Source organism: Oxyura jamaicensis, chromosome 2 (genome assembly GCF_011077185.1).
Source record: "Oxyura jamaicensis isolate SHBP4307 breed ruddy duck chromosome 2, BPBGC_Ojam_1.0, whole genome shotgun sequence".
NCBI classification, from domain to species: domain Eukaryota; kingdom Metazoa; phylum Chordata; class Aves; order Anseriformes; family Anatidae; genus Oxyura; species Oxyura jamaicensis.
Window position 1 is genome coordinate 15,916,133 of NC_048894.1, and position 19,755 is coordinate 15,935,887.

The 19,755-nt window shown below is 40.1% G+C and overlaps 1 protein-coding gene across 17 annotated transcripts in view; it reads right to left on the reverse strand.

The window, feature by feature from the left end:
- The window catches only part of SVIL (supervillin), a 137,694-nt gene that overhangs the window by 59,274 nt on the left and 58,665 nt on the right, over nt 1–19,755 (reverse strand). For 16 of the 17 annotated variants that reach the window (XM_035318898.1, XM_035318896.1, XM_035318892.1 and 13 more), the window contains 2 exons: nt 9,198–9,264; nt 3,936–4,027 (listed from right to left, as the gene is read on the reverse strand). Coding sequence is in view for 13 of the 17 variants with exons in the window: in XM_035318892.1 (XP_035174783.1) it covers nt 3,936–4,027; nt 9,198–9,264 (159 nt within the window). In the remaining 4 variants the exon portion in view is untranslated. Of the gene's footprint in view, nt 1–3,935; nt 4,028–9,197; nt 9,265–12,229; nt 12,416–19,755 lie in introns of those variants that run through there. The other variant, XM_035318888.1, reaches the window with a different exon arrangement.

Genomic DNA, 19,755 nt, shown 5'->3' on the forward strand with positions numbered 1-19,755 from the left:
TTGATGTGACTAGCAGCACAGAGTAGCTAGATATAACAGAGCTAACCCAAGGGGTTACCTCTTCCATGCCTAGCTTAAGCACCTGCAGCAAAGCAGATTGAGGCCTCCACTACTGACCAAGCTGACCTGCAAATGAAGATAGTCACCGAAAGCCAACAAGCTCCAGGTAGAGATCGCTGGAGACAGATGGGAACTGGACTTGGCCAATGGAAAATTTGCATGCTGAACCAAGATTAAAGCAAAGATGCGCCCTTACACTGCATTTTCATAGACTTTTCTCTCAATAAATGGTTCGTTCCCACTGCTGCCCTGCCTAATCAGCTGTGCTAGCAGTGGAACTGTATTCAGCAAAGACTTTATCCACGTGAAACCAGCCGTCTCACATTCACGCTGAAGGAAATGATTTCTCATAAATACTTTGCTTTCACCTCTGCCAAACCTACTTCTCTTTAAGTTTGTCCTCTGGATATTGGGGTTTTTCTGTTCCATCTGTTGCTTGTACATACATAAAATGGTTAAAACAAAACCTGTAATTGTTCTGCCACTTCAGACAGGTCAAAGACCTCCATAGCTCACAGTTAATAAAACCACATTCCATCCAAATCCTGATCATTTCTCTTCCCTAGTCACCAATTGATATGGTTCTTAAAACCATCAGAGAACAGGCCTTTTACATAGTTTTAGTCAAGCTCTGAAACTGAGCTTTATTTAATCAATCTTTTTTTTTTTTTTTTTTTCCTCTCAAAAAAAGGAAACTTGCCTATAAGTTATTCTCATACAAGATATTTGGAATTTCTGAAGAGCTCCCAGCAGCATTAGTTCAACACCCTCCCACTACGTGTTAGCTGAAGTTCCAGAGATTCTACTACGGCTCTGCAGTCCTAAAAAGAGCACTGGACTCATGAAGCATCTCTCCAACACCTTCCCAAACAAGATGGGACAAAAATAGCATGGGACTACTTTAGACTGCCTTACACTTTTTCCACACTTGAGATTCCAGACAGTAATTTCAGCTAGGTTGGCCGATATCTGCAGAGCTTTTGTTGTGAAAACAGTTCCCGTACTATTTTTCAACTATACAATGAAAAAACAAAAACCCAAAACTCACATACAAAAAAAAAAAAAAAAAAAAAAAAAAGTCTTTTACTACTCCAGTGATTTATTTTTGCTAAATAAAATATAGGACTTCAAATCATGAAAGTTGGTTGGAAAAGTTTCTTTCCCAAGGACTTTGGTTGGCCCTTGCATGCTTAGGTGATCAGGTTTCTCTTTTTTGGCTTGCAGGTTGAATGTGCTGGTGCCAGTTTCCAATCTGTTCATGAATGGTTTTCCACATTACCATCAGAAACCATACCATCTCAAAGACATCCATGACAACGTAAAGAATAATAACACCTCTACCTAAAAGGTAGCACAAAGATCTGATTCAGCAAACGTGATTCTGATATAGCACACAAAGAAAAACTAAAAAGCTTAAAATATTTTTTTTCACGGTAAAAGCTCCTTATCGAAGATACTTCATGCCAACACTTCATAAGCATTGTTGGTCAGTATAGTAAAGGGAAAGAGGAAGAACAGCAACAGTTTAGGAACAGCCCTCGGCTTCAAGCTTTATTTTAGAATGTTGAGCAGGTTGCTGTGGTAGGATATCCTCTAATGCAGACTGTCAAGAGGCATCTTAATTTTGGTAACTGTAGACCTCCAGAGGTCTACAGTAACTGAGTAAAAGGTCTACAATTACCTTGTCAGACCAGATATTTAGCAAAAGCAGAATTGTTCCATGTCTCACCCCATAATAATAACGAAAAGTACATTTGGAGTGCACCTTATAAGAATTTTATGAAAAAAATCCTTAAAGTGATAGACTTCTTATAGAATTCAGAAATCTTTCAGAATATAAATGTTTTTGCTGGAAGGCCTCTTTGATAACAGCAGAGCAGACACGTGTTGATAAAGTTGCAGACATGTTCCAGCACATGCAAATTTTATTCTTAAATACACAAGCTGTAAGAACTGAGTTAAACTTTCCAAAAGTCTCTAGGAGAGGGTAGGGATATATGTTTATGAAGTCTGTGTAAAGGTGGATCAAAATATACCTGCCACAGGCATACCTTCTCAGAAATCATAAATAACCATTGCAACACAGGTATAAACATTTTCATTTTAAGGAAAATTTAACACACTAGTGAAGCTAAGCAATCTTGTTCCTTCTTCCTCCTCCCCCACCTGAAGAGGTGACAGTCTACAAACCAGCCTGGGGAAGCTTTTACCTTCTGTTGATGCTAGCAAAGGTATGCTAATACACTTAATGCTTAATTGCAGGCAGTGATGTGCTAGACTCTTTGAACATTAGTTCTGTCCCTGTCAGTTGAAAATTAAATATACTCCTCTCATTTTCCAGCACATGCAAATGTGGACCAAAGTTAACCCCTGGATGGGGCAAATAGCCAAGCACAAAGTGCTTGGACTCAAGTAACGTAACCATCAGTTCCCATTACTAACTTCTGTTGGAGTCTAGTCTGATGCCTTTATCTGATGCCTTTATTACAAGAATAATTTCTTAGGAAAAGAAGAGACATCCTGGAATAGAAACTAGTTCACTGAGAAGCAATTTACAGAGAAAAATTCTCAAGTGAAGGCTCTCACAATTAACTTACTGTCCATCTTGGCCAGCATGACTGTGAAGCTAAGTATATGGAGTAACAAGGGGCTATTTATTCTTACTGGCTGGTGCTCACATGTAGTCTGTACTGTATAAATGCATATCATTTTATTCTAACACGATGCCAATGAAATCTCTTTTTAAACATTTGTAATGATTATACTACAAGAGCAAGCACATTACTTAAATGTTACGTTGGAAGAAGTAAGCTGCGACAAATGACACAAAAGAGAAAGCCAGTTAGTTCTATTTCACTGGGATTAGTGCATCCAGCCCTGTATTTTGTGTGAAAAGGGTGAATACCATCAGTTTCAAATGAACACAAATGCAGTTTTAATGGAAGTTCTAAAATCTACAACATGCCTGCGTGAATGGAATATGGAGCTCTTCAAATGCCATCCTTTATTGGTCAATAACTACTTCCAAAAAGATTGTGATTTCCTCTAAATAGTTAAAGGGGATTTCAATTCTCTCCACTACCTCAACTGTATCAAAATATAAAGATGGCACTGATATTCTGTTTGTAAGATATTCAAGGTAAGACAGAAATTTGAAAACAAAACAACTGCTTTATTTCTTTAGTAGTTTAAGAAGAAAAAAAATCTAATGAGGGACAGGATATTTGAGCTATTTTTCTTGCTTATAAACAATGTTATGCCAGAGCTGCAATTTCTAGAATAATTGGGCTATTGTGAGATTTACTACCTACTGTAAACAAAATTTCTTGGATGGCTCAAGTCACAAAGCTAGCCACAACCCACCTGCTGAATTGTTTAACAGAGTTAGTGGTAAGAGTGGTGAGAATACTGCTGGTCTACTTTTCTCCAAAATGGTCTCATTAGCAACAAAATGTACCTTATGTAGTACATGCAAGATTAAAATTCTGTGTGTAGTCAGTTACTCACGTAAACAGCGATTCTACCAACCACTGAGGATGACTGGAAAGAGCTATGACTACAAGCCAAGTTAATGGCTTTGAATTCAGTACTAATCTACTTAGATTACCTCTCTGAAGTTTTGAATTTCAACCACTTTTTAACCTGTTTAAAACTAGCTAAACAAAACTGAGCCTTATGAAGCAGGGACATAACAAAGCCTTGTAAAAGAGCATTGTGATTCATCCCATTTTATCCCCTATCATACTTCACAAGGAAAACTCATTTACAAAACAGCTGTCCTTAAGTGATTTTAACTGTGCTGTGCACTTGAATAGACTAAATTTCATATGCTGTTAAATTACCACTTGTGTTCATAACATGTCCCCCTTACCTACCTTTTGGAAGTACTGCTAAGAGATTAGCATCAATATCCTTTGTGCTGTTTGCAAGTTCTTCTTTATCTTCAAATGAGAACTCCTTCTGAAAACTGAAAGCAACATCTGGTTTACAGAACTGTGGCTGTTTCTGCTACAAATCAAATAAAGCCAAGATGTAACCAATTTACTGCAAGATATTTTAGCAGATACTGAAGAAAATATTTTCCATAAGAACGAAATAAGAAACAACCCCAAGAAACTCACAAAGCCAAACCTAACATAATTTGAAACTTATTTGGAACTGACTATGACACATTTTTGCATTAAATTACTGACCAGAGACTGCTTTCAAAATGCTCTACTAGTAATTACATTTGAAATAATCTACATAGAATGATTCTCCATAACTACTAAAACACATTTTATCAGATGCAGTACTGTATGTACACTACACCTAGAAGCCTTCTGCCTGACTGCCCTGTTGTTGTTACTGCTCTGATCTCTGGATATTATTTGCCTCATAATCCACTAATACAAGCAGGTCATTCAGTTTTATACCTTGCACTTCAAAACAGCAAAAATGCCTATTTAAATAAGATTAGAATCTCTTTAAACATGTTCATTACACATACAAATTCTAACTCTAAAATTGAAGTATTGTAATGCTCTACAGCAGATGCTAATTGTCTACAAAGACTTTTTTTTTTTTTTGGAAAGAGTGTTTCTCCTTGTGGGTGAACAAAATGAAATCTATTCTCCATTTATTAAAAATGGATGAAGACCTGCTGTATTCTGCCATTATGACTTCTAATCTATCCCAATCAGACACAGAAAAAATATACTAGTCTTAAGATGTTCCGTAAATTATGTAGACAGGTGTAACATATAAATCCCCACAGTGATTCTAGACTCTTCATTTTACCATGGAAGTGATGCACAAGTTGCTGTCATTCTCGTAAGATAAATTACACAGCCTTACTCCCGGAAAATCCTTTCTTAGGACAACTTTTATTTATTCATTTATTTTTAAGCAGCTGAATACCCTTTCATCAAGGATATTTGTTAGAAAAGAAGAAATTGTCTTCTTTTTTTTTTTGTACTCATTATTCCAGATGAACATTTCTCATTGAAAACAGTTTTAAATATAATGACCAATCATATTTTACATGAACTCCAAGAAGTATTTGCTTCTTAATCATTTACAAATAATCTTCCCTTGTAAGAAGACATTGTGGAGAGAATTAAACTCTTGAAATGTCTATAAGGAAACCGGGCTTTGTCACATCCAGGCACCATGCCACCTGCTGCAAACTGTCTCCAATAACTGCACTTAAAGAAATTATTCCAGGTGCTGCCAAGAGAAGCAATGCTAGCCACCACAGAAAAGCAACAGCAAATAGAAGATTAATAGCGGCAATAAGCTGTCTGTTACAGAAGACCGTGCATCCATCCAGGGTGAAAACACTTTAATGGAACTTAAAAAATATATATCATGTACTGGCCATAAGCAAATGGGTGCATGTGTCATCTGAGACTGGGCAGAGACTAAGACAATTAACTGCAAGTTTCCATGTGCCCAGCCCCACATTGCAAGCACTCATGGCTTTTATCAGCCTCACAGTATGTCATTTTCTTACTGAGAACCCCAGGGTTGAGGGACTACCAGTTTCCATTTGAAACCAGTTTCTACTTCTTTTGGCTGAGGATGACTTTGAAAAATATGAATGACTGCACTACAACCATAAATCAAAATCTATTTTGTCAAAACATTTTTATTACTTATGACTTGTCTCCAAGTGTTGAGGGACCCAACTTACGACTTTTGAATACCTGGGGTTTATTTGGCAGCATCCCCAATTGCTTCTGTAATGCTTGTGACAACAGTGCAATACCTCAAGTTTTCATTAACACAGGACTTGCAACATTCACTCAGGCAGTAAAATCCCTGTTTAAATTAACTGTGCACTAATATCCACCACTGCGCCTGTGTCACACATGAATTTCCAAGGAAAAAACATACAGAAGCAGGACTGTTACTAGCCCATAGGTTGTAAAAAAGAATGACATTATTTGATTGCTTGTGGATCTTCAACAAACTTTCAAATATTGTAAACTAGTTAGGTTTCCCCTCATCCTTCATTCAAATTGTTCCAGGGACTCTGAAGCTAGAGAGCTTTTAATCGTAGCCTAAATGTCTTTCACTGGGGTTACATGCTTTTGGTCTCTTGCCAGTGTAGTTGGTTACCTTACTTTTTTTTTTTTTTTTTAACAGAAGTTTTTCACATCTACTCAGTTTCCTCAAGACAGGCTCTCCATTTCATTGACCATTATAAAAATATTCTCTACTTATTCTCAATTTTAAGTCTTTTCTTTTTTTTTTTTGGATATGGTGACCAGAATTGGAAAGTCTTGATTCCAGAGCTGGGTCTCGCTAGTGTCTGGCAAAACGATGACTTCTAATGAAGAAAGCACTATTGTAGGACCAGCCAGATGAGTGCTGGGGTCTACAACATGTTAGCCTTTTTATAACTACAATGTATGGGTTGCTCAATCCTGCATGAGAAACTAATATGCCAAGGCTTTGCTTTCATCAGTTGCAAGTGACAGAAAAATTTATCAGCCCCCAATGTACAACTGTGCACTTAGTGTTATTACATTACATCCCTTTTCTATTACTCAAGGTCAGCCAGTTCTTCCTGCATGTGAGCTCCCTCCTCCTTTGTACTGAGGGTGGCTTCCAGCCTCTGCTCACTGGCAGATTTCATTCAAGTTCTTGTAATAATTACAAACTTCTTAAGCTTAACCCTTGCTGGGCTAGATGATATCACAGGTTACTTGCTTTTTGAAAGTCCCTTCACAGTTTCTCTTATGCCCTCACTTCCCCTTCCCACTCAGGACAGACTTTCAACAGTTATTCATTTATTTTAATGATTAGCTGTTTCCACATAGTGACCATTTTATCCATAACATTTTTGCTTTTCCTCTTCAGAGGCATTTTTACACACACACTTGCTCACTCTGGCGCAAGTGACATTGCTTGTTTTAAAAATTTACACATTAGAAAAAAATGTCTTCAACTGATGCATCAACTACATTGTTTTCACTTGCACAGAGAATTCAGGGACAGAGCACTGTTCTGAAGATGATACAGTCAATCTAAGCAATTGCCTATTTATAGGTACATACATAAAGTCAGTTCTAAAACTGAAATAGGTGTATTTAGGACGTCACATATTCAAAAAGAACATTCATTAGGAATCTAAATTGAGTCAAAATGATGTTGGAGTAATTCCAAGTAGTTTTAAAAAATAATTTCAGGAAATTATTCAAAAGAGTTTTTAAAAAATATCTGCTCATAAGTAATTCCTCAGCAAGACTTCCCTTTTTCCCTCAAATAGGACTACCTAGATATCTCCTTGTTTTATTAGTTTATTTGATAAAGGAACAGTTCATCAATTCAGTTGCTTGTACAAAGTCAGTCAGACTTAGATTGCCAGGTATACTGTACCTTCAAACTCATCAACAGCTCTGTTTTACAAGTATCTCAACTGTATCTACTCAACTTCATTTTCCTTAATTTCTTGTGTCATGTTACAAATGTAGGTGCAGATTCTGACCAGCAGCATCACGAGCTTCTGCACTCCACTGCTAGACTATGGGCATTCATTACAAAAATAATTTAAGGCATACTTGGGTTTCTCTAAATCAAAAATGAAACAAAACAAAACAGGTCTTAGAAGCATGAAAGGATGCCCTCTTCTTAAAGACCATGCTAAAACTGGCTACTGAAAGGGCACCTCCTCCTCCTTTGCTTGCCTGGACTATAGCCCATGAGTATGGTTCACGAAATACAATCAACAGCATGAGCTCCCACAAGCTCGTTTCACAAGGGACTTGCGTGTGGTTTGGCCTCAGGTTGCCAAGTAATTCATACTTCTCAATTTTCAGGAATTCATATGATTACTATTAAAACACAGACAACAGCATTTCACAACTTCAATAGCTTTTCTTTAAAAACAATGTATAATGCGGCATCAGTAGAGTATCTGACGGTCTCAGTAGTTAGACTGCTCCCGCAGGTTCCCAAGTGCAGGCTCCTTCTATACATCAGGGATTCCAATCTGAAAACTCCATCTGCTGCAGTAGCAGCATACAGTTTCTAAATAGCTGTCCCACTAACCTAGTTACATGCCCAGAAGCAAGCAGAAGTTTGATCCAAATGCCACTAGTAACACTGCTCTGCCATCTGGGTTAAAGCTATGGGATATACTGAGATTTTGAGATTGAAAGACATACATGGCAATCCACTTGTGCATCTGCCAGGTACGTGCTTGGCATTCATTATTCTTCTCTTGCTCTACCTCCAGGAGAATTTCCTTCTCTAGATTCTTAAATAACAGATCTGCTCCACAGTTGCATCCTTCCCTACTCTTATTTTGGTTTTCCCCTACCTGCCTTTTGTAAGACAATGCATCTCCTACACCTGTTCCCTCTCTTTCTCTCCAGTGCCTAAGAGACACAGCATGGCAGGGATCAGAAACGCTAAAGAAGAAAGGTGTGTGCTGATGTGGAGTCCCACCGAGAGGATGCTTGCAAATGTGAGTCTGGGTGAGCCAGCAAACAGCTGGTTTCTAGGGCAAGGGGCAGTTCCCAGCTCCCTCACCTCCCCTACGCTCTGCAATGCGTGAGTCCAGCAAGCATGAAGGTGGAAACCAGAGAACATTTGAAGTAAAGATGGGAAAAGAGGGGACAAATGACCTGCCACCTTGCTTAACCGTGAACTGTGTCACCTTACCCAGCCTTGTGGAATCGTGCCCTGAGACTGCAGGCATGAGGCAGCAGTGCCCCGCATGGAAGCAGACAACACATCAACCCTCATTCATCTCCATGAGGTCCCCTCCCATGTGCTGACAAAGCTGTCTGCACAGCTGGATGAGTAATTCCCCCCACCTCGACCACCTTGTTTGTCGGACAGATCAGTTTTCCAAGCTGGTTCACTAAATGTCTGTACTGCGTCCGTGCCTTTTAAGAAAAGGGGGCAGTGCATTTGCAGGAGGCTGAGTGCAGAGCAGGACTCTTCCCTTGGCAGTACCTGTTGTAAATTTCCACACGATTATTTCGGAGGCAGCTGGTGTTTTCAATAACTGTTCAGAGCATCCACCAAAGCTTGGTCTTATGGGAGGACCAAGAATCATCAAGTAAGCATAGATTCAAGCAATGACTGCAAGTTACAGCTATGCAACTGGTCACCTTCCCTAGGCAAGACAAACTTGACCTTACCTTAACGCTCTCTTCCTTTGGAGCAATCGTGAAGGTTTGAATCTAACTGAGTTTCCTTTGCCAAAATCTGTGAAAAAAAAAGAAAAAAGCATCTTCACTAAGTTATTTATAAATGGGGAACTTTTAGGAAACTAGCCTATAATCTCCAGTAATAGTGCTCTTCCCCTGCAAAAAGCTGTACAAAGGCCTTTCTTCTAAAGGAGCATAGGCTGGCATGCCCAAGGTGGGGATAAACCAAACCTTTGCAAAACTAAGTACAGACAGTAAAACATATGGCAGTTCCATAAAGCGGTGAAGCTTCTACTGTTCTGATCCTAGTATTCAGTGTAGCACTGCAGCCTGAGGCTATCATTGAAACTGCTTGACTCAGTTTCCATGCTTATAAAATGGACAGTAGGTATGTTTATAAAGCACTCTGATAATAAAAAATGCAGCAGGCAGCAAGAGCCTTTTTGGCTGCAGCCTATCAATACTATAAAAACTGCATATTCACTGAAGAAATCAGAGATGCCCAGCTGAAGATTTGTCGCAACATTATCAGGCCATCCATGACAAAAATATTTCTGAAGGTTGTCCACTGTTTGGAAGGTCCCATTTTTTTTCCAAATAACCTTAGGATTTGTTTGTTATCAGAGTGGAACACATCACATGATATGCCGAGAGCAAAATCACATGAGATACAACCTGAAATTCAAGAAGGATGTAGTGTATTACAAAACCACCAGTTCCCAAACCCTTCTGAATCAAAGCAAGCAACAGGCAATCTCCCATCTCCCTCCCCAGATTTGACTTCTTCAATGTTTCAGTCAAGAGCATCATCATAGGGCCTATGAATGATGACCAGCAGCAAGGGGGACCAGTGCTCCAAGTACCAGGTGCCTCCATTCAGCAGTGCTGATGCTATTAAGAGACCTTACACAACTGCTAGCCAGGAAGCAGGGTAGCCTGGTCTGTAACTGCTGCTGAAAAACACACGCAGCTACTAAAAATGTATTCCCAATGCGAAAATGGCTTCGGGTCTCCATCTGCATTAAGTCAGCCAGCCAAGACCCCAAATTAATAAACAGCTGTTCACTGACATAATGATCACCTTATTTTTCAGTCAAAAACTTCAAAACAATTCAAAAGGAGCAACATTCCTTTTACTGTTTGCAGAACTCAGATTTAACTATATAAAGGAAGAGTTAACTGTCCAACAACATTTTGTAATATAGTCTTGTGTTATTAAAAAAATAATAATAAATTTACTTTGCAAGCAAAAAACATTTTAAAATCTAGGTAGGATGCTTATTATTTTTGCAAAAAGGGTTTAATTAAGCTTATTCTAGCGAACAACATGAGCCTTAATTAAAAAAACATATCTTTTCTCTATGCCTTTCAAAACTTTACTCCCTTCTTTGCTCTTCCACTTCTTTCCCCCTGCCACCTCACCAGGTACACAGATTTAAAAAAAAAAAATGAAAAAGATAATTTTAACAGCTTTATAAAGAGACTAAAATATGCAAAAGGGCATTTTTTAGGCATTTGCTACAAGTCACTGAAAAATTTCAAGCAATTTTGCTAATAGCTTTCTTCAGCTTTAATAAGCAGCTTTTTCCTGTTTTTGTTAACATTCAGCTTCTCTTTCCAAGTAAATGGAGAATAAAGCACACAGATTACAAAGAAACATCTTGTCAGGCTAAAACAGAGTATTTTAAGAAAAACAGTATGAATGGTATATAAATCACTGTATTTTACACCAGAGCAGTAAAAAGCAAAGAATACTGCATACTGTAAGTATCTCTAAAAAGGCCAGCTTTACATTACTGTTAGAACAGTATGCAATAATTTAAAAAGCCCAGCTCAATATCAGTTTAGCTAATCAGAACCAGGCATATCTTAAATTTATAGCCATTCTAACGGGATAACCACCCATCGTATAGTTTTTGGCACTGAAACAGCTGTCCACCATGAAAACCACAAGTAGACCACAGAGAAATTCTCCCTACCCTGGCCAAAAATAAAGAGGGGATATGAGAGGGGAAGAAAGTAGCTTTCATTGCTTCAGTGAGAGAAGGGAGGGAGAAGGGCTGCTAAGACGGGGCAGACAAGCTGTTCTGACTTTTGCTACCCATTAAACACATTTTGCAATATTCATACACTTTTATAATGCCTCAAAAACCTATTAAAACTCTGTCATATTTCACAGAGCAAGCTGCTCTCTTCCCACACACAAATAAACAGAAAACCCAACCAGAGAACTATGCTCTACTACACAGTTTTGATATTTTATGCATTTCCTCCTGTTCTAATTAAACCCCATGTGGGAGGATTAAAGCCCAATAAAATTTACTCACTATAATATGGAAGCGTTACAATCGAATACAAACACAGGAGAAAAAGAAAAACAATCCTACTTCAAAAGAAAATAAATAAGCCCACAAAAGAAACATCAGTTTAACAGTCTCATTTCAATGGTTAATTTAAAAAACCCTCATAGTACCTCAGACACAGAATGAAAATGATTGCAACAGCATTTTCTCCTTCCTTTCGTTGAAGAACTATAAACATACACGTAACCCCATTAAAATAATTTTAAATAGTTGTATTTAAGAGTATATTTACTGAAGTGAAAATCAAACTTGCTCTTAAGTTTAACCATTTGGTTAGTCGAGCCTCCCCCCCCCCTTTTGGTACAAACTATCAGATAAAACCACTATCCATACCCAGATTAATTCATAGGAAATTAAAAATGCTGAATTAAATACACATATATATATCCGATACAACCTTCCACTGTTATTTAGTATATTTAAAGGCCCTAAATCGGTGGCAAGCTAAGCTAATTAGAAGATCCATCTAATCGGATCTTTCAGAAGTGTCCTTTAGGAAATAACGAAATAGCCTAGGTGACTAACTGAATACTGATCAGTAAAGTAGCTAATGTAGCTGTAGGAGAGCCAGTCAAACAATATTTACACATACAACCACACAAGAGAGATTAAAAGCACGCAAATGAACTATGTTTTCTCCTATCTACTTTGAACTCTTACCTTGCTCTTCAGAGTATTTAACATTTCCCAAATAGCTGGAGATCCAAGGATTTCTGAACATGGTTGCACAAACAAAGGATTCAGCAAAGAGAAACTACAATAGCAGCTAATTCTCCACCAGCCACAGCCCTTAGGCCTGTCTTAGCAATATCGTGTAGAGATTTTTCATAGCACAGGACTGGAGCTGTCAGGCTATCGCGTCCCAGGGAGTACAGTAAATGCATAGCAATAGGCTGCAAGCTGGAGCAGCTCAAGCCAGTAATCAGATTACAAACAGAAATTAGGCACATGAATGCTAAAACAGATTGGGCAATGGTGATTGGAAGATTTATAATATTACCACTTCAAAGATCCAGCCAAATCACACATTATATTCCTGCAAAATGAATGCAGAACCCCTAAATCCTCACATTTAAAAAAAAAAAAAAAAAAAAGAATCCTCCACAAAGAGGAATAATTTCTTCCTATCTCTGACCAGGATAAACTGCAGTGCTTGCTGAAGAAAAACAGTATCCAGGCTGCCAAAAAATGGACTCTGTTAATCATATCATTATGCTAAACGTTTGCCCAACTATTAGTTGGAACGTTTAAAATAGACAAGATTTATGGATAACATATGAGCAAAATTACTGGTGGGGGTGGGAACTTAAGAACAGACACCACAACTCAAAATATTTTAATTTGAGACAGAAGGTGTAAAATTGCATAAATACTGTCTGTCTAGCTACCTTTTTTTTTTATTATTTTTTTATTAAATGGAGTCGATGGATTTTGGATCCAAGTGAGGAGTCAGATTCCTTTTGGAAAGTCTGGAAGTGTTTGTTTGAAATGGTGCAATAACCCTGGCTCGATCTTCCACACCAAACTACCTGATCACCCACAAAGCACATTAAATACCTGACTGGAACAGATCCACACACTTAACCCCATCCAGCCAACCAAAGGCAGTGACTGCCTGCTAGCTTCGCCACCCCAAACACACTTCTTCTCTTCAGAAAGATTACAGCCAGCATCGGTGGAAAACTTGATGCAAAACTGAGGTTGTCAGGACAGCGAAGAGATGGTCTACAAACACAGGACTGAAGTTCTTGACTTTGCTTACCCATTTGTGTGATATTTGGTATAACAGGACCCCGATCCATGTTTGGAACAGACAAAGTATAAGCAATAATGCTGTGAAAGAGACTGGTGAACCACAAGTGAAAAATATAATCTCTCAGAAAACTACTGATTTTTTGTTGGCTCACCATGAAGTTGTATTTAGCCTGTCTAGGTCATCAAAACTACAGCTTTTTGCACAAACAAGTTTTTGCAATGGATATAAGAATATGCGCTCCATATTGTCTAATGTCACTATTTTTATTTATTTTTAAACGTGAATAATCTTAGAGTGGCCATAACAGAAGCACAAATATTGGCTGTGAGCCTTTCAACCATACAGAACTCCTTAAAGCATGAGTAGCCCAAGACTTGGGATCTGTCATTGAAGCTCCTGATTCCCCAAGTAGTAACTCTGATCAAAAGTATCTGAAGCTACACGCTGCATTTTGTCCTTTGCCTGTAACCTTACTGGCTCTTGCATCTAATTCTAACCACTTCACCACACCATCACACAGGACAAGGGCCCAAACACTGCCGTGCCCTCTGGACCAGCTATACTCAGGCCTAGAAAATATGAAAGCAGTAAATACACATATAATCTGTCAACACTTGTTCAAATTTGCCATTAACCTGAAAATCCACCTTATGGTCTAGGCATAAGTGCTGACATGCTTAAAACACACAAATGAGACAGTGAGTGAAGAGCTAACAAAGAAAATGCAGGTAACACCTACTTTGGACACTGTGGACCAGTATCTGTGCAGGTGAACCAATAAAAGATAGGCCCAGGTCCAAAAAGATCCCTTCTTTCTGAACCCTGCTTATATGAATACTTCTCACTTGATCTGCTGAGTGGATGCATTACTACCTGTAGCGTTTTTAAGCACCTGTAACTCATTTGTTACACAGTAAGGGAACTGTTTTTCATAAAGCACAGATAAATAGCACTCATTTGATAAATCTCATGGCTGTAATCTTTAGAAGGGTTGGAGAAGAAGTTAGTCCTGACAGCTGAGCTGGTGCAATAGCTCACGGCTGCCCAGACAGACAGCCCTACCTGCAGGACCCCTGCTAGGCCCTGCTCCCTTAGTGACCCACTCCGATGACCACACTGGTAGTAAACATCTCCCTTCATTTTTGCTGGGTATGTTATGTTTTTCACGAGGTGCCAGAACAAAGGAAAAGGCATGGGACCTTATGATCAGGAAAGAGATCAACCCTTCTGGCTAACAAAGGAGGCTAGCTCAGCTTGATCGTCATCCCCACGCCTCTGATGTCTGGTAAGGCAGAGGAGGTGTGTGTATCTGCAGAGGGAGAGGGCAGGCCCCCGCATCCCACTGCTGTTCATCATCTCCAATGTTTTGTCCTCAGCATCTGTCTGGTGAAGGAGGTGCAGAAGGTAAATCACACAGAGCTGTGGAAAGACAGAAAAACGCCTGATGCTGTGCACAATCTGTGATCCCAGAGTTACTTCTGCTTCACCTCAAGACATGGTGTATGTGCCAACACTGCTTCTAATATTAAGTCTTAAAGTCGTAAGGGTCAAAGAGGTCTGCTGTTGCAGGAGAGGTCTCTGTATGGACCCTTAACCAGCTTTGGGAGTGGAGCAGATACCTTGGTAAGAACAGTAAGTCAGCAGTGTCAAACAATGGTATAAAGAAAGGAAGCCTTGGATTCAGTTTATTGCTACTTGTTTGGAAACAGTGGGTTTGAGAGAAAGTCTTTTCCATAAGAGAAGAAGTCCATCTCCGAGCACTTGATGAAGGAAGGAGGAAGAGTATTTTTTTCCTTTAAAATGATCCAGTCTGCAGGACCCAGAAGTATGCTGAGCCAAACAATGTTATCAAGGCTGAGTTACAAATCAGTAGTAATGTTCTTGTCCTCCATGCCATCATTAATTCTTGAGCATTTGTGGCCTCCAACATAAGCAAACAAAAAAAGAGAACAACAGTTCAGCTATTGGAAAGGGGGGCAAACCCAGCTGGAAGCTAAGTTTGCAGTCATCTGGGCAAAGAGCTAGAGGTTAAGCATGCATACATTTCCAATCTGAGACTGCTCATGAAAGACCAGCTGGCAGCTAAATGTTGTTCTGAAGCTTCCCACAGGAAGAGAAGGAAAATATCTTCCTTTTGTCTGGCAAAACTAATCATTGTAATCAAAGCTGGAGTTTAAATGGCTTGCAAAGCTGTTCCCAACTTACAGGGCTGCCAACCCCAAAGCACTGAAGAGTAATGAATCAGGTCCCACGAAGATCAAGTCTTTTTTCTTTCTAAATTTTGATCACTTAGGAATTTATATTTAGATATGTTCCTGTGTGATAAGGAGAACCAGATACTTTGTTATGACTTGCAGTTATCATAAAAACAAAAATCAAAGAAGCCCATGACAGCTGTTTGAAGGAAGTCTAAAAATAAAAAAGTGAAAAAAAAAAAAAGTCAAGAACACTGAGGAAAAAAAACACCACAGTGATTGCAAAGAAACTTTCAGCAAATGTGCTAGTTAGGTAAACAGGACTGAGCAGCATGGAAAACTGAAATGATCTATAAAAACAAGATCATGAAATAATATTTGCATCCACACTTCATGCGTAGAGGTCTAAAGGAGCTCATAAATTTTATTCCACTGCCCTGCTCCTGGACAAGGAGAGAGTGCGCTTGGAATAGCAATACCCTGTGAGATGTGTTGAGATCTGAGATGCTGTGGATGTTCTCAGGAATGAGGGTTTAAAAAAAGAGGACTAGACCAGCCCACTCTTTTCCATCACTCCACCTGACCTTTCCCAGACTCCAGGCCACACACCCACCCCAAGCATACCCTGTCACTTTTCAGCATGCAGACTTGTGCTTCCAAAGGTAAGTGAGGAGGTACTAGAAGAGCCTCTCCTATTTCCTCTTTCCCCCACCTTCCGGCAACTTCTGCCAAGGCAGAAGTAATTACAAGAAGTGATTTAACCCAAAGTTAAAATACATGTCAAAAGTGTAACAGAAGATTTCTTAAGTAGCATAATCACTTAGCAGCAAGTTATTGTCTCAAGACGTGCAAGCATCCTTGGCATCTTTGCTTGAAAATACAGGACATATCTGGGACTGGCAATGCCTGTCAATTTTGTCCTCTCTGCCCAAACCCCATTTACACGGGCAAGCAATATTCTCATTTCCTAAGGGGAGGCCATTTGCACAGATTTTTAAACCAAGATAAAGTTTCCTGACATGTTACCATACCAGGAATCAAGTTTAATCATTTTCACTTTGCTTTTTCTCATTTCCACCGTGCAACAATTTTCGAATAATGATTCTGTCAGAATGATGCCTGCTGCTTGACTACTGATTATGTTTTGGACAAGTCTTCAGGTAAACTTCAGCATTGTAGCACCTGTGTGACAGTTCAAAAATGGGTCACATGCACAGAACAGAAAAGCTGATTAGAGTCATAAAGAGGGCTAAGATTTTTGAGTATAAGGTGACAGATTTGTTAAAAAGAATATGGATTTTTTTTTTTGTACTGAGTATTTATTCTTGTACTGGAAAATGGGAGAACAACAGGTATTTTCTATACATCATAAAAACAAAATGAAAAAAAAACTTTCAGTCTCTGATTAATATTTCAGATTTAACAAAAACTCACTCAAACCATTAATTTTAGCAGTGAATTGCTCCTGAAAGGAGATTTTGGTACTTCTCAATCTTGTAACACATTTCCAGAATAGGAAAGGTGAAGGTAATTTCCCCTGATATTCCCAGATACCACTGTTCACGAAACTGTTATGTCAAAACTGTAGCAAATTTAAAGATCTTCAAGGTTTTCCTGTTGAACAGTAGGATAAGACTACACTAGCTCCTTAAATGAAGTTGAAAGGCCACAGACAGATTGCACTTCTGTAATCAGATAGACCATTGAGGCACACAGTTTATCCAAATTGAGTCTGAGTCAGACCTGTTTGTCTGTGAGCCTGAAACTGTAAAAGAACACCTCAGATGTGTACCATGCTAGGGTCAGGGACGGACTTAGCAAATGGCTAGAAATGAGGGTTAAGCCAGGATCTCCTGTCCCAGCAGTATGGACCATTTATGTGACAAAGCAGCCCAAGGACTTTGAGGAAGAAGCATATTTACCTAGCCAAATAATGACTGAGAGCATTTCACATCATGGCCCACTGTAAAGGAGCTGCGGTTCAGATTATGGAGGCATGGCATAAGCCTCTGTGAACACCATACAACAAAGTCTTGCCACAGGCAGCACCTTCTTGTTTAGTAACATGATGGAAGCTGTTGCAATGACCAAGGGTGCAAGCTTCTGTTGGGAGAGACTGAGTGCAGAGCTCCTGTCCTCCTAACAAGTCATCGGGGTTTGTAGGACAGGTTTCCCCGTCTTCTGACACTTTCAGTCTCTTGTCTCCTGAAAACCTTCCATCGGAGTGCAACCCTCCCAGCACAAGGCTGTCTCCTTCCCTGCAGTGGCAAGTGGCCCTGGGCAGCTATCAACACTAAAAGCACAGCTGCGCTATGGAGCTTCCTCCCGGCTGCTCTTGAACTGCATCTCTGCTCACAAGTAAAAGCCCAATAAGGGAGCAGAGAGGAGTGCATACCACAAGAAAGAATTTATAACAAAGTTCTTTGGCTGTTCTCAATAGTCATCTAAGGAAAGCGTCAATTTTGTTTACCACAATGATGTGACATTTCACAGGCCACTTAACACTCCTGCATATTTACCTTCAAATATAACCATCATTTTCAAGTCTCAGGCAGACAGCAACCTTGCAGACACCAAACCTATGACCCCAGCTCCCATCCTGTTTATAGCATGTTGCAATACTTTCCTCAGAAAATTAAATATTCAATAAAGAAAAAAAAAAAAGGCTCTGTTGTAGTACTGATGGTCAAAGGTGGGCCAGCTTCGCTACCAGCTCTGTCACTGAAAATAACGTCGCTGTGAGCAAGCACACATACAAGGCTTGATTTGCATCCAGCACAGCTAAGCAAAAATTCATGAGAAATTCATGAGGAAATAAAACCTGGTTAGCAGTGATGCTGCAGTTCTGGAGCAACTTGTCTAGGGAGCAGGTTCAAATTCATTGCAGCTAGGACCTTTTCTCTTTATTTCTTTATTGTTCTCACACGCTCCCAAGCCCCCTACAAAAACCCCAGGTGTGTGCAGGGCACCGGTCGCTAATAGCAAGGTAATCACCAGTCGGATCTGAGGAGCTTTACCAGAGCTGCACAGGAAGCCCATGCAGCACCTGGCTGTACTGTACTTGACAAGGTCTGGGGGGATTTCGTTAAAGGAATAACACATAGCCTTTTTTTTTTTTTTTTTAAAGCCTTCTTCCACATAAAAGTCAGTTTTTATGAGGTGGGTATGATGAAACCTAGTCAAGTCCTGGTCTATGTGCACGCAACGGGTGCCAATATTCCCCTTCTCCAGGGAACAGGACCGTTCCTTTAGCCAATAAAATACAGCCTTCCAATAAAGGGCATAAAAGTGCATGAGAAGAGGGGAGAAACAGTCCTGAAGTCACACAGAAAAAAATTATTCCTCTTTGTTCAGGTGTCTCTCTAAAAGCCCACAGCACAATAAAGAATGAAAACAGACTTCTAAGAAAGAGCACTGCAAAGCACTCGGTATACGGAATAACAACGTGAATCTCAAGGTTACAGCCAAGCCTGTGAAAAAAACACTTCAGGAAAGAGAGCTACAGCTATGAACGTTTACACAGCAGGGTTTTTTAAGCCGCCTCTAGCACGATTCCCGGTATCTGCCACACGCAGCTCGGCCTCCTCCGGGCGCGGCGGTACTGGGTCGCATCTCCCGGGGTCTGGGCTGGATCGGATCGGGGCTGCGCGCTGCTCGCCGCCATCCAGCACGTTCTGTCCCCAGACACCGCCACGGCAGCTTGCCTAATAAGGCCACACGCGAGTTGAGTGGCTGCCTTGTAGGTCACCCCGCGCTCACTTGCCGCCCCGGCCCTCCTCCGCCACCCTTGGGTGCCCAAGGCGAGGGCCGCACCTCAGCGCGGGGTGGGAGAGGAGGAGGCCATAGCTGGCGGCAGGGGGGAGGCAGCATGGGCAGCACAAAGCCGCTGGCAGCTCGCCACGCAGCCCGTTTGAGGATCGCTGGGCCGGAGAAATAACGGGGTTTCTCGTTACGCAAACTGCTCGGAAGTAGGCCAGCAGCGTGGGTATAAACAGCCACTTTCACGGCTCCTGACAGCAGGCAGGTACTTGTCGAGCACAAGAAGCAAATGAACTAGATGAAAGGAAGGAGCAGACGCGCGTTTGAACAGTGCTATTTAATTATTTAGCACTGTTGATCAGTTACAGTGAGATTTGCTGCAATTCAGACAGATGGCTTCAAAAGTAATGATCTACTTTCCCCAAAATAAGTACCTGGCACAAAATCTGCTCCTGCTGCTTGCTGCCTCACTTGTA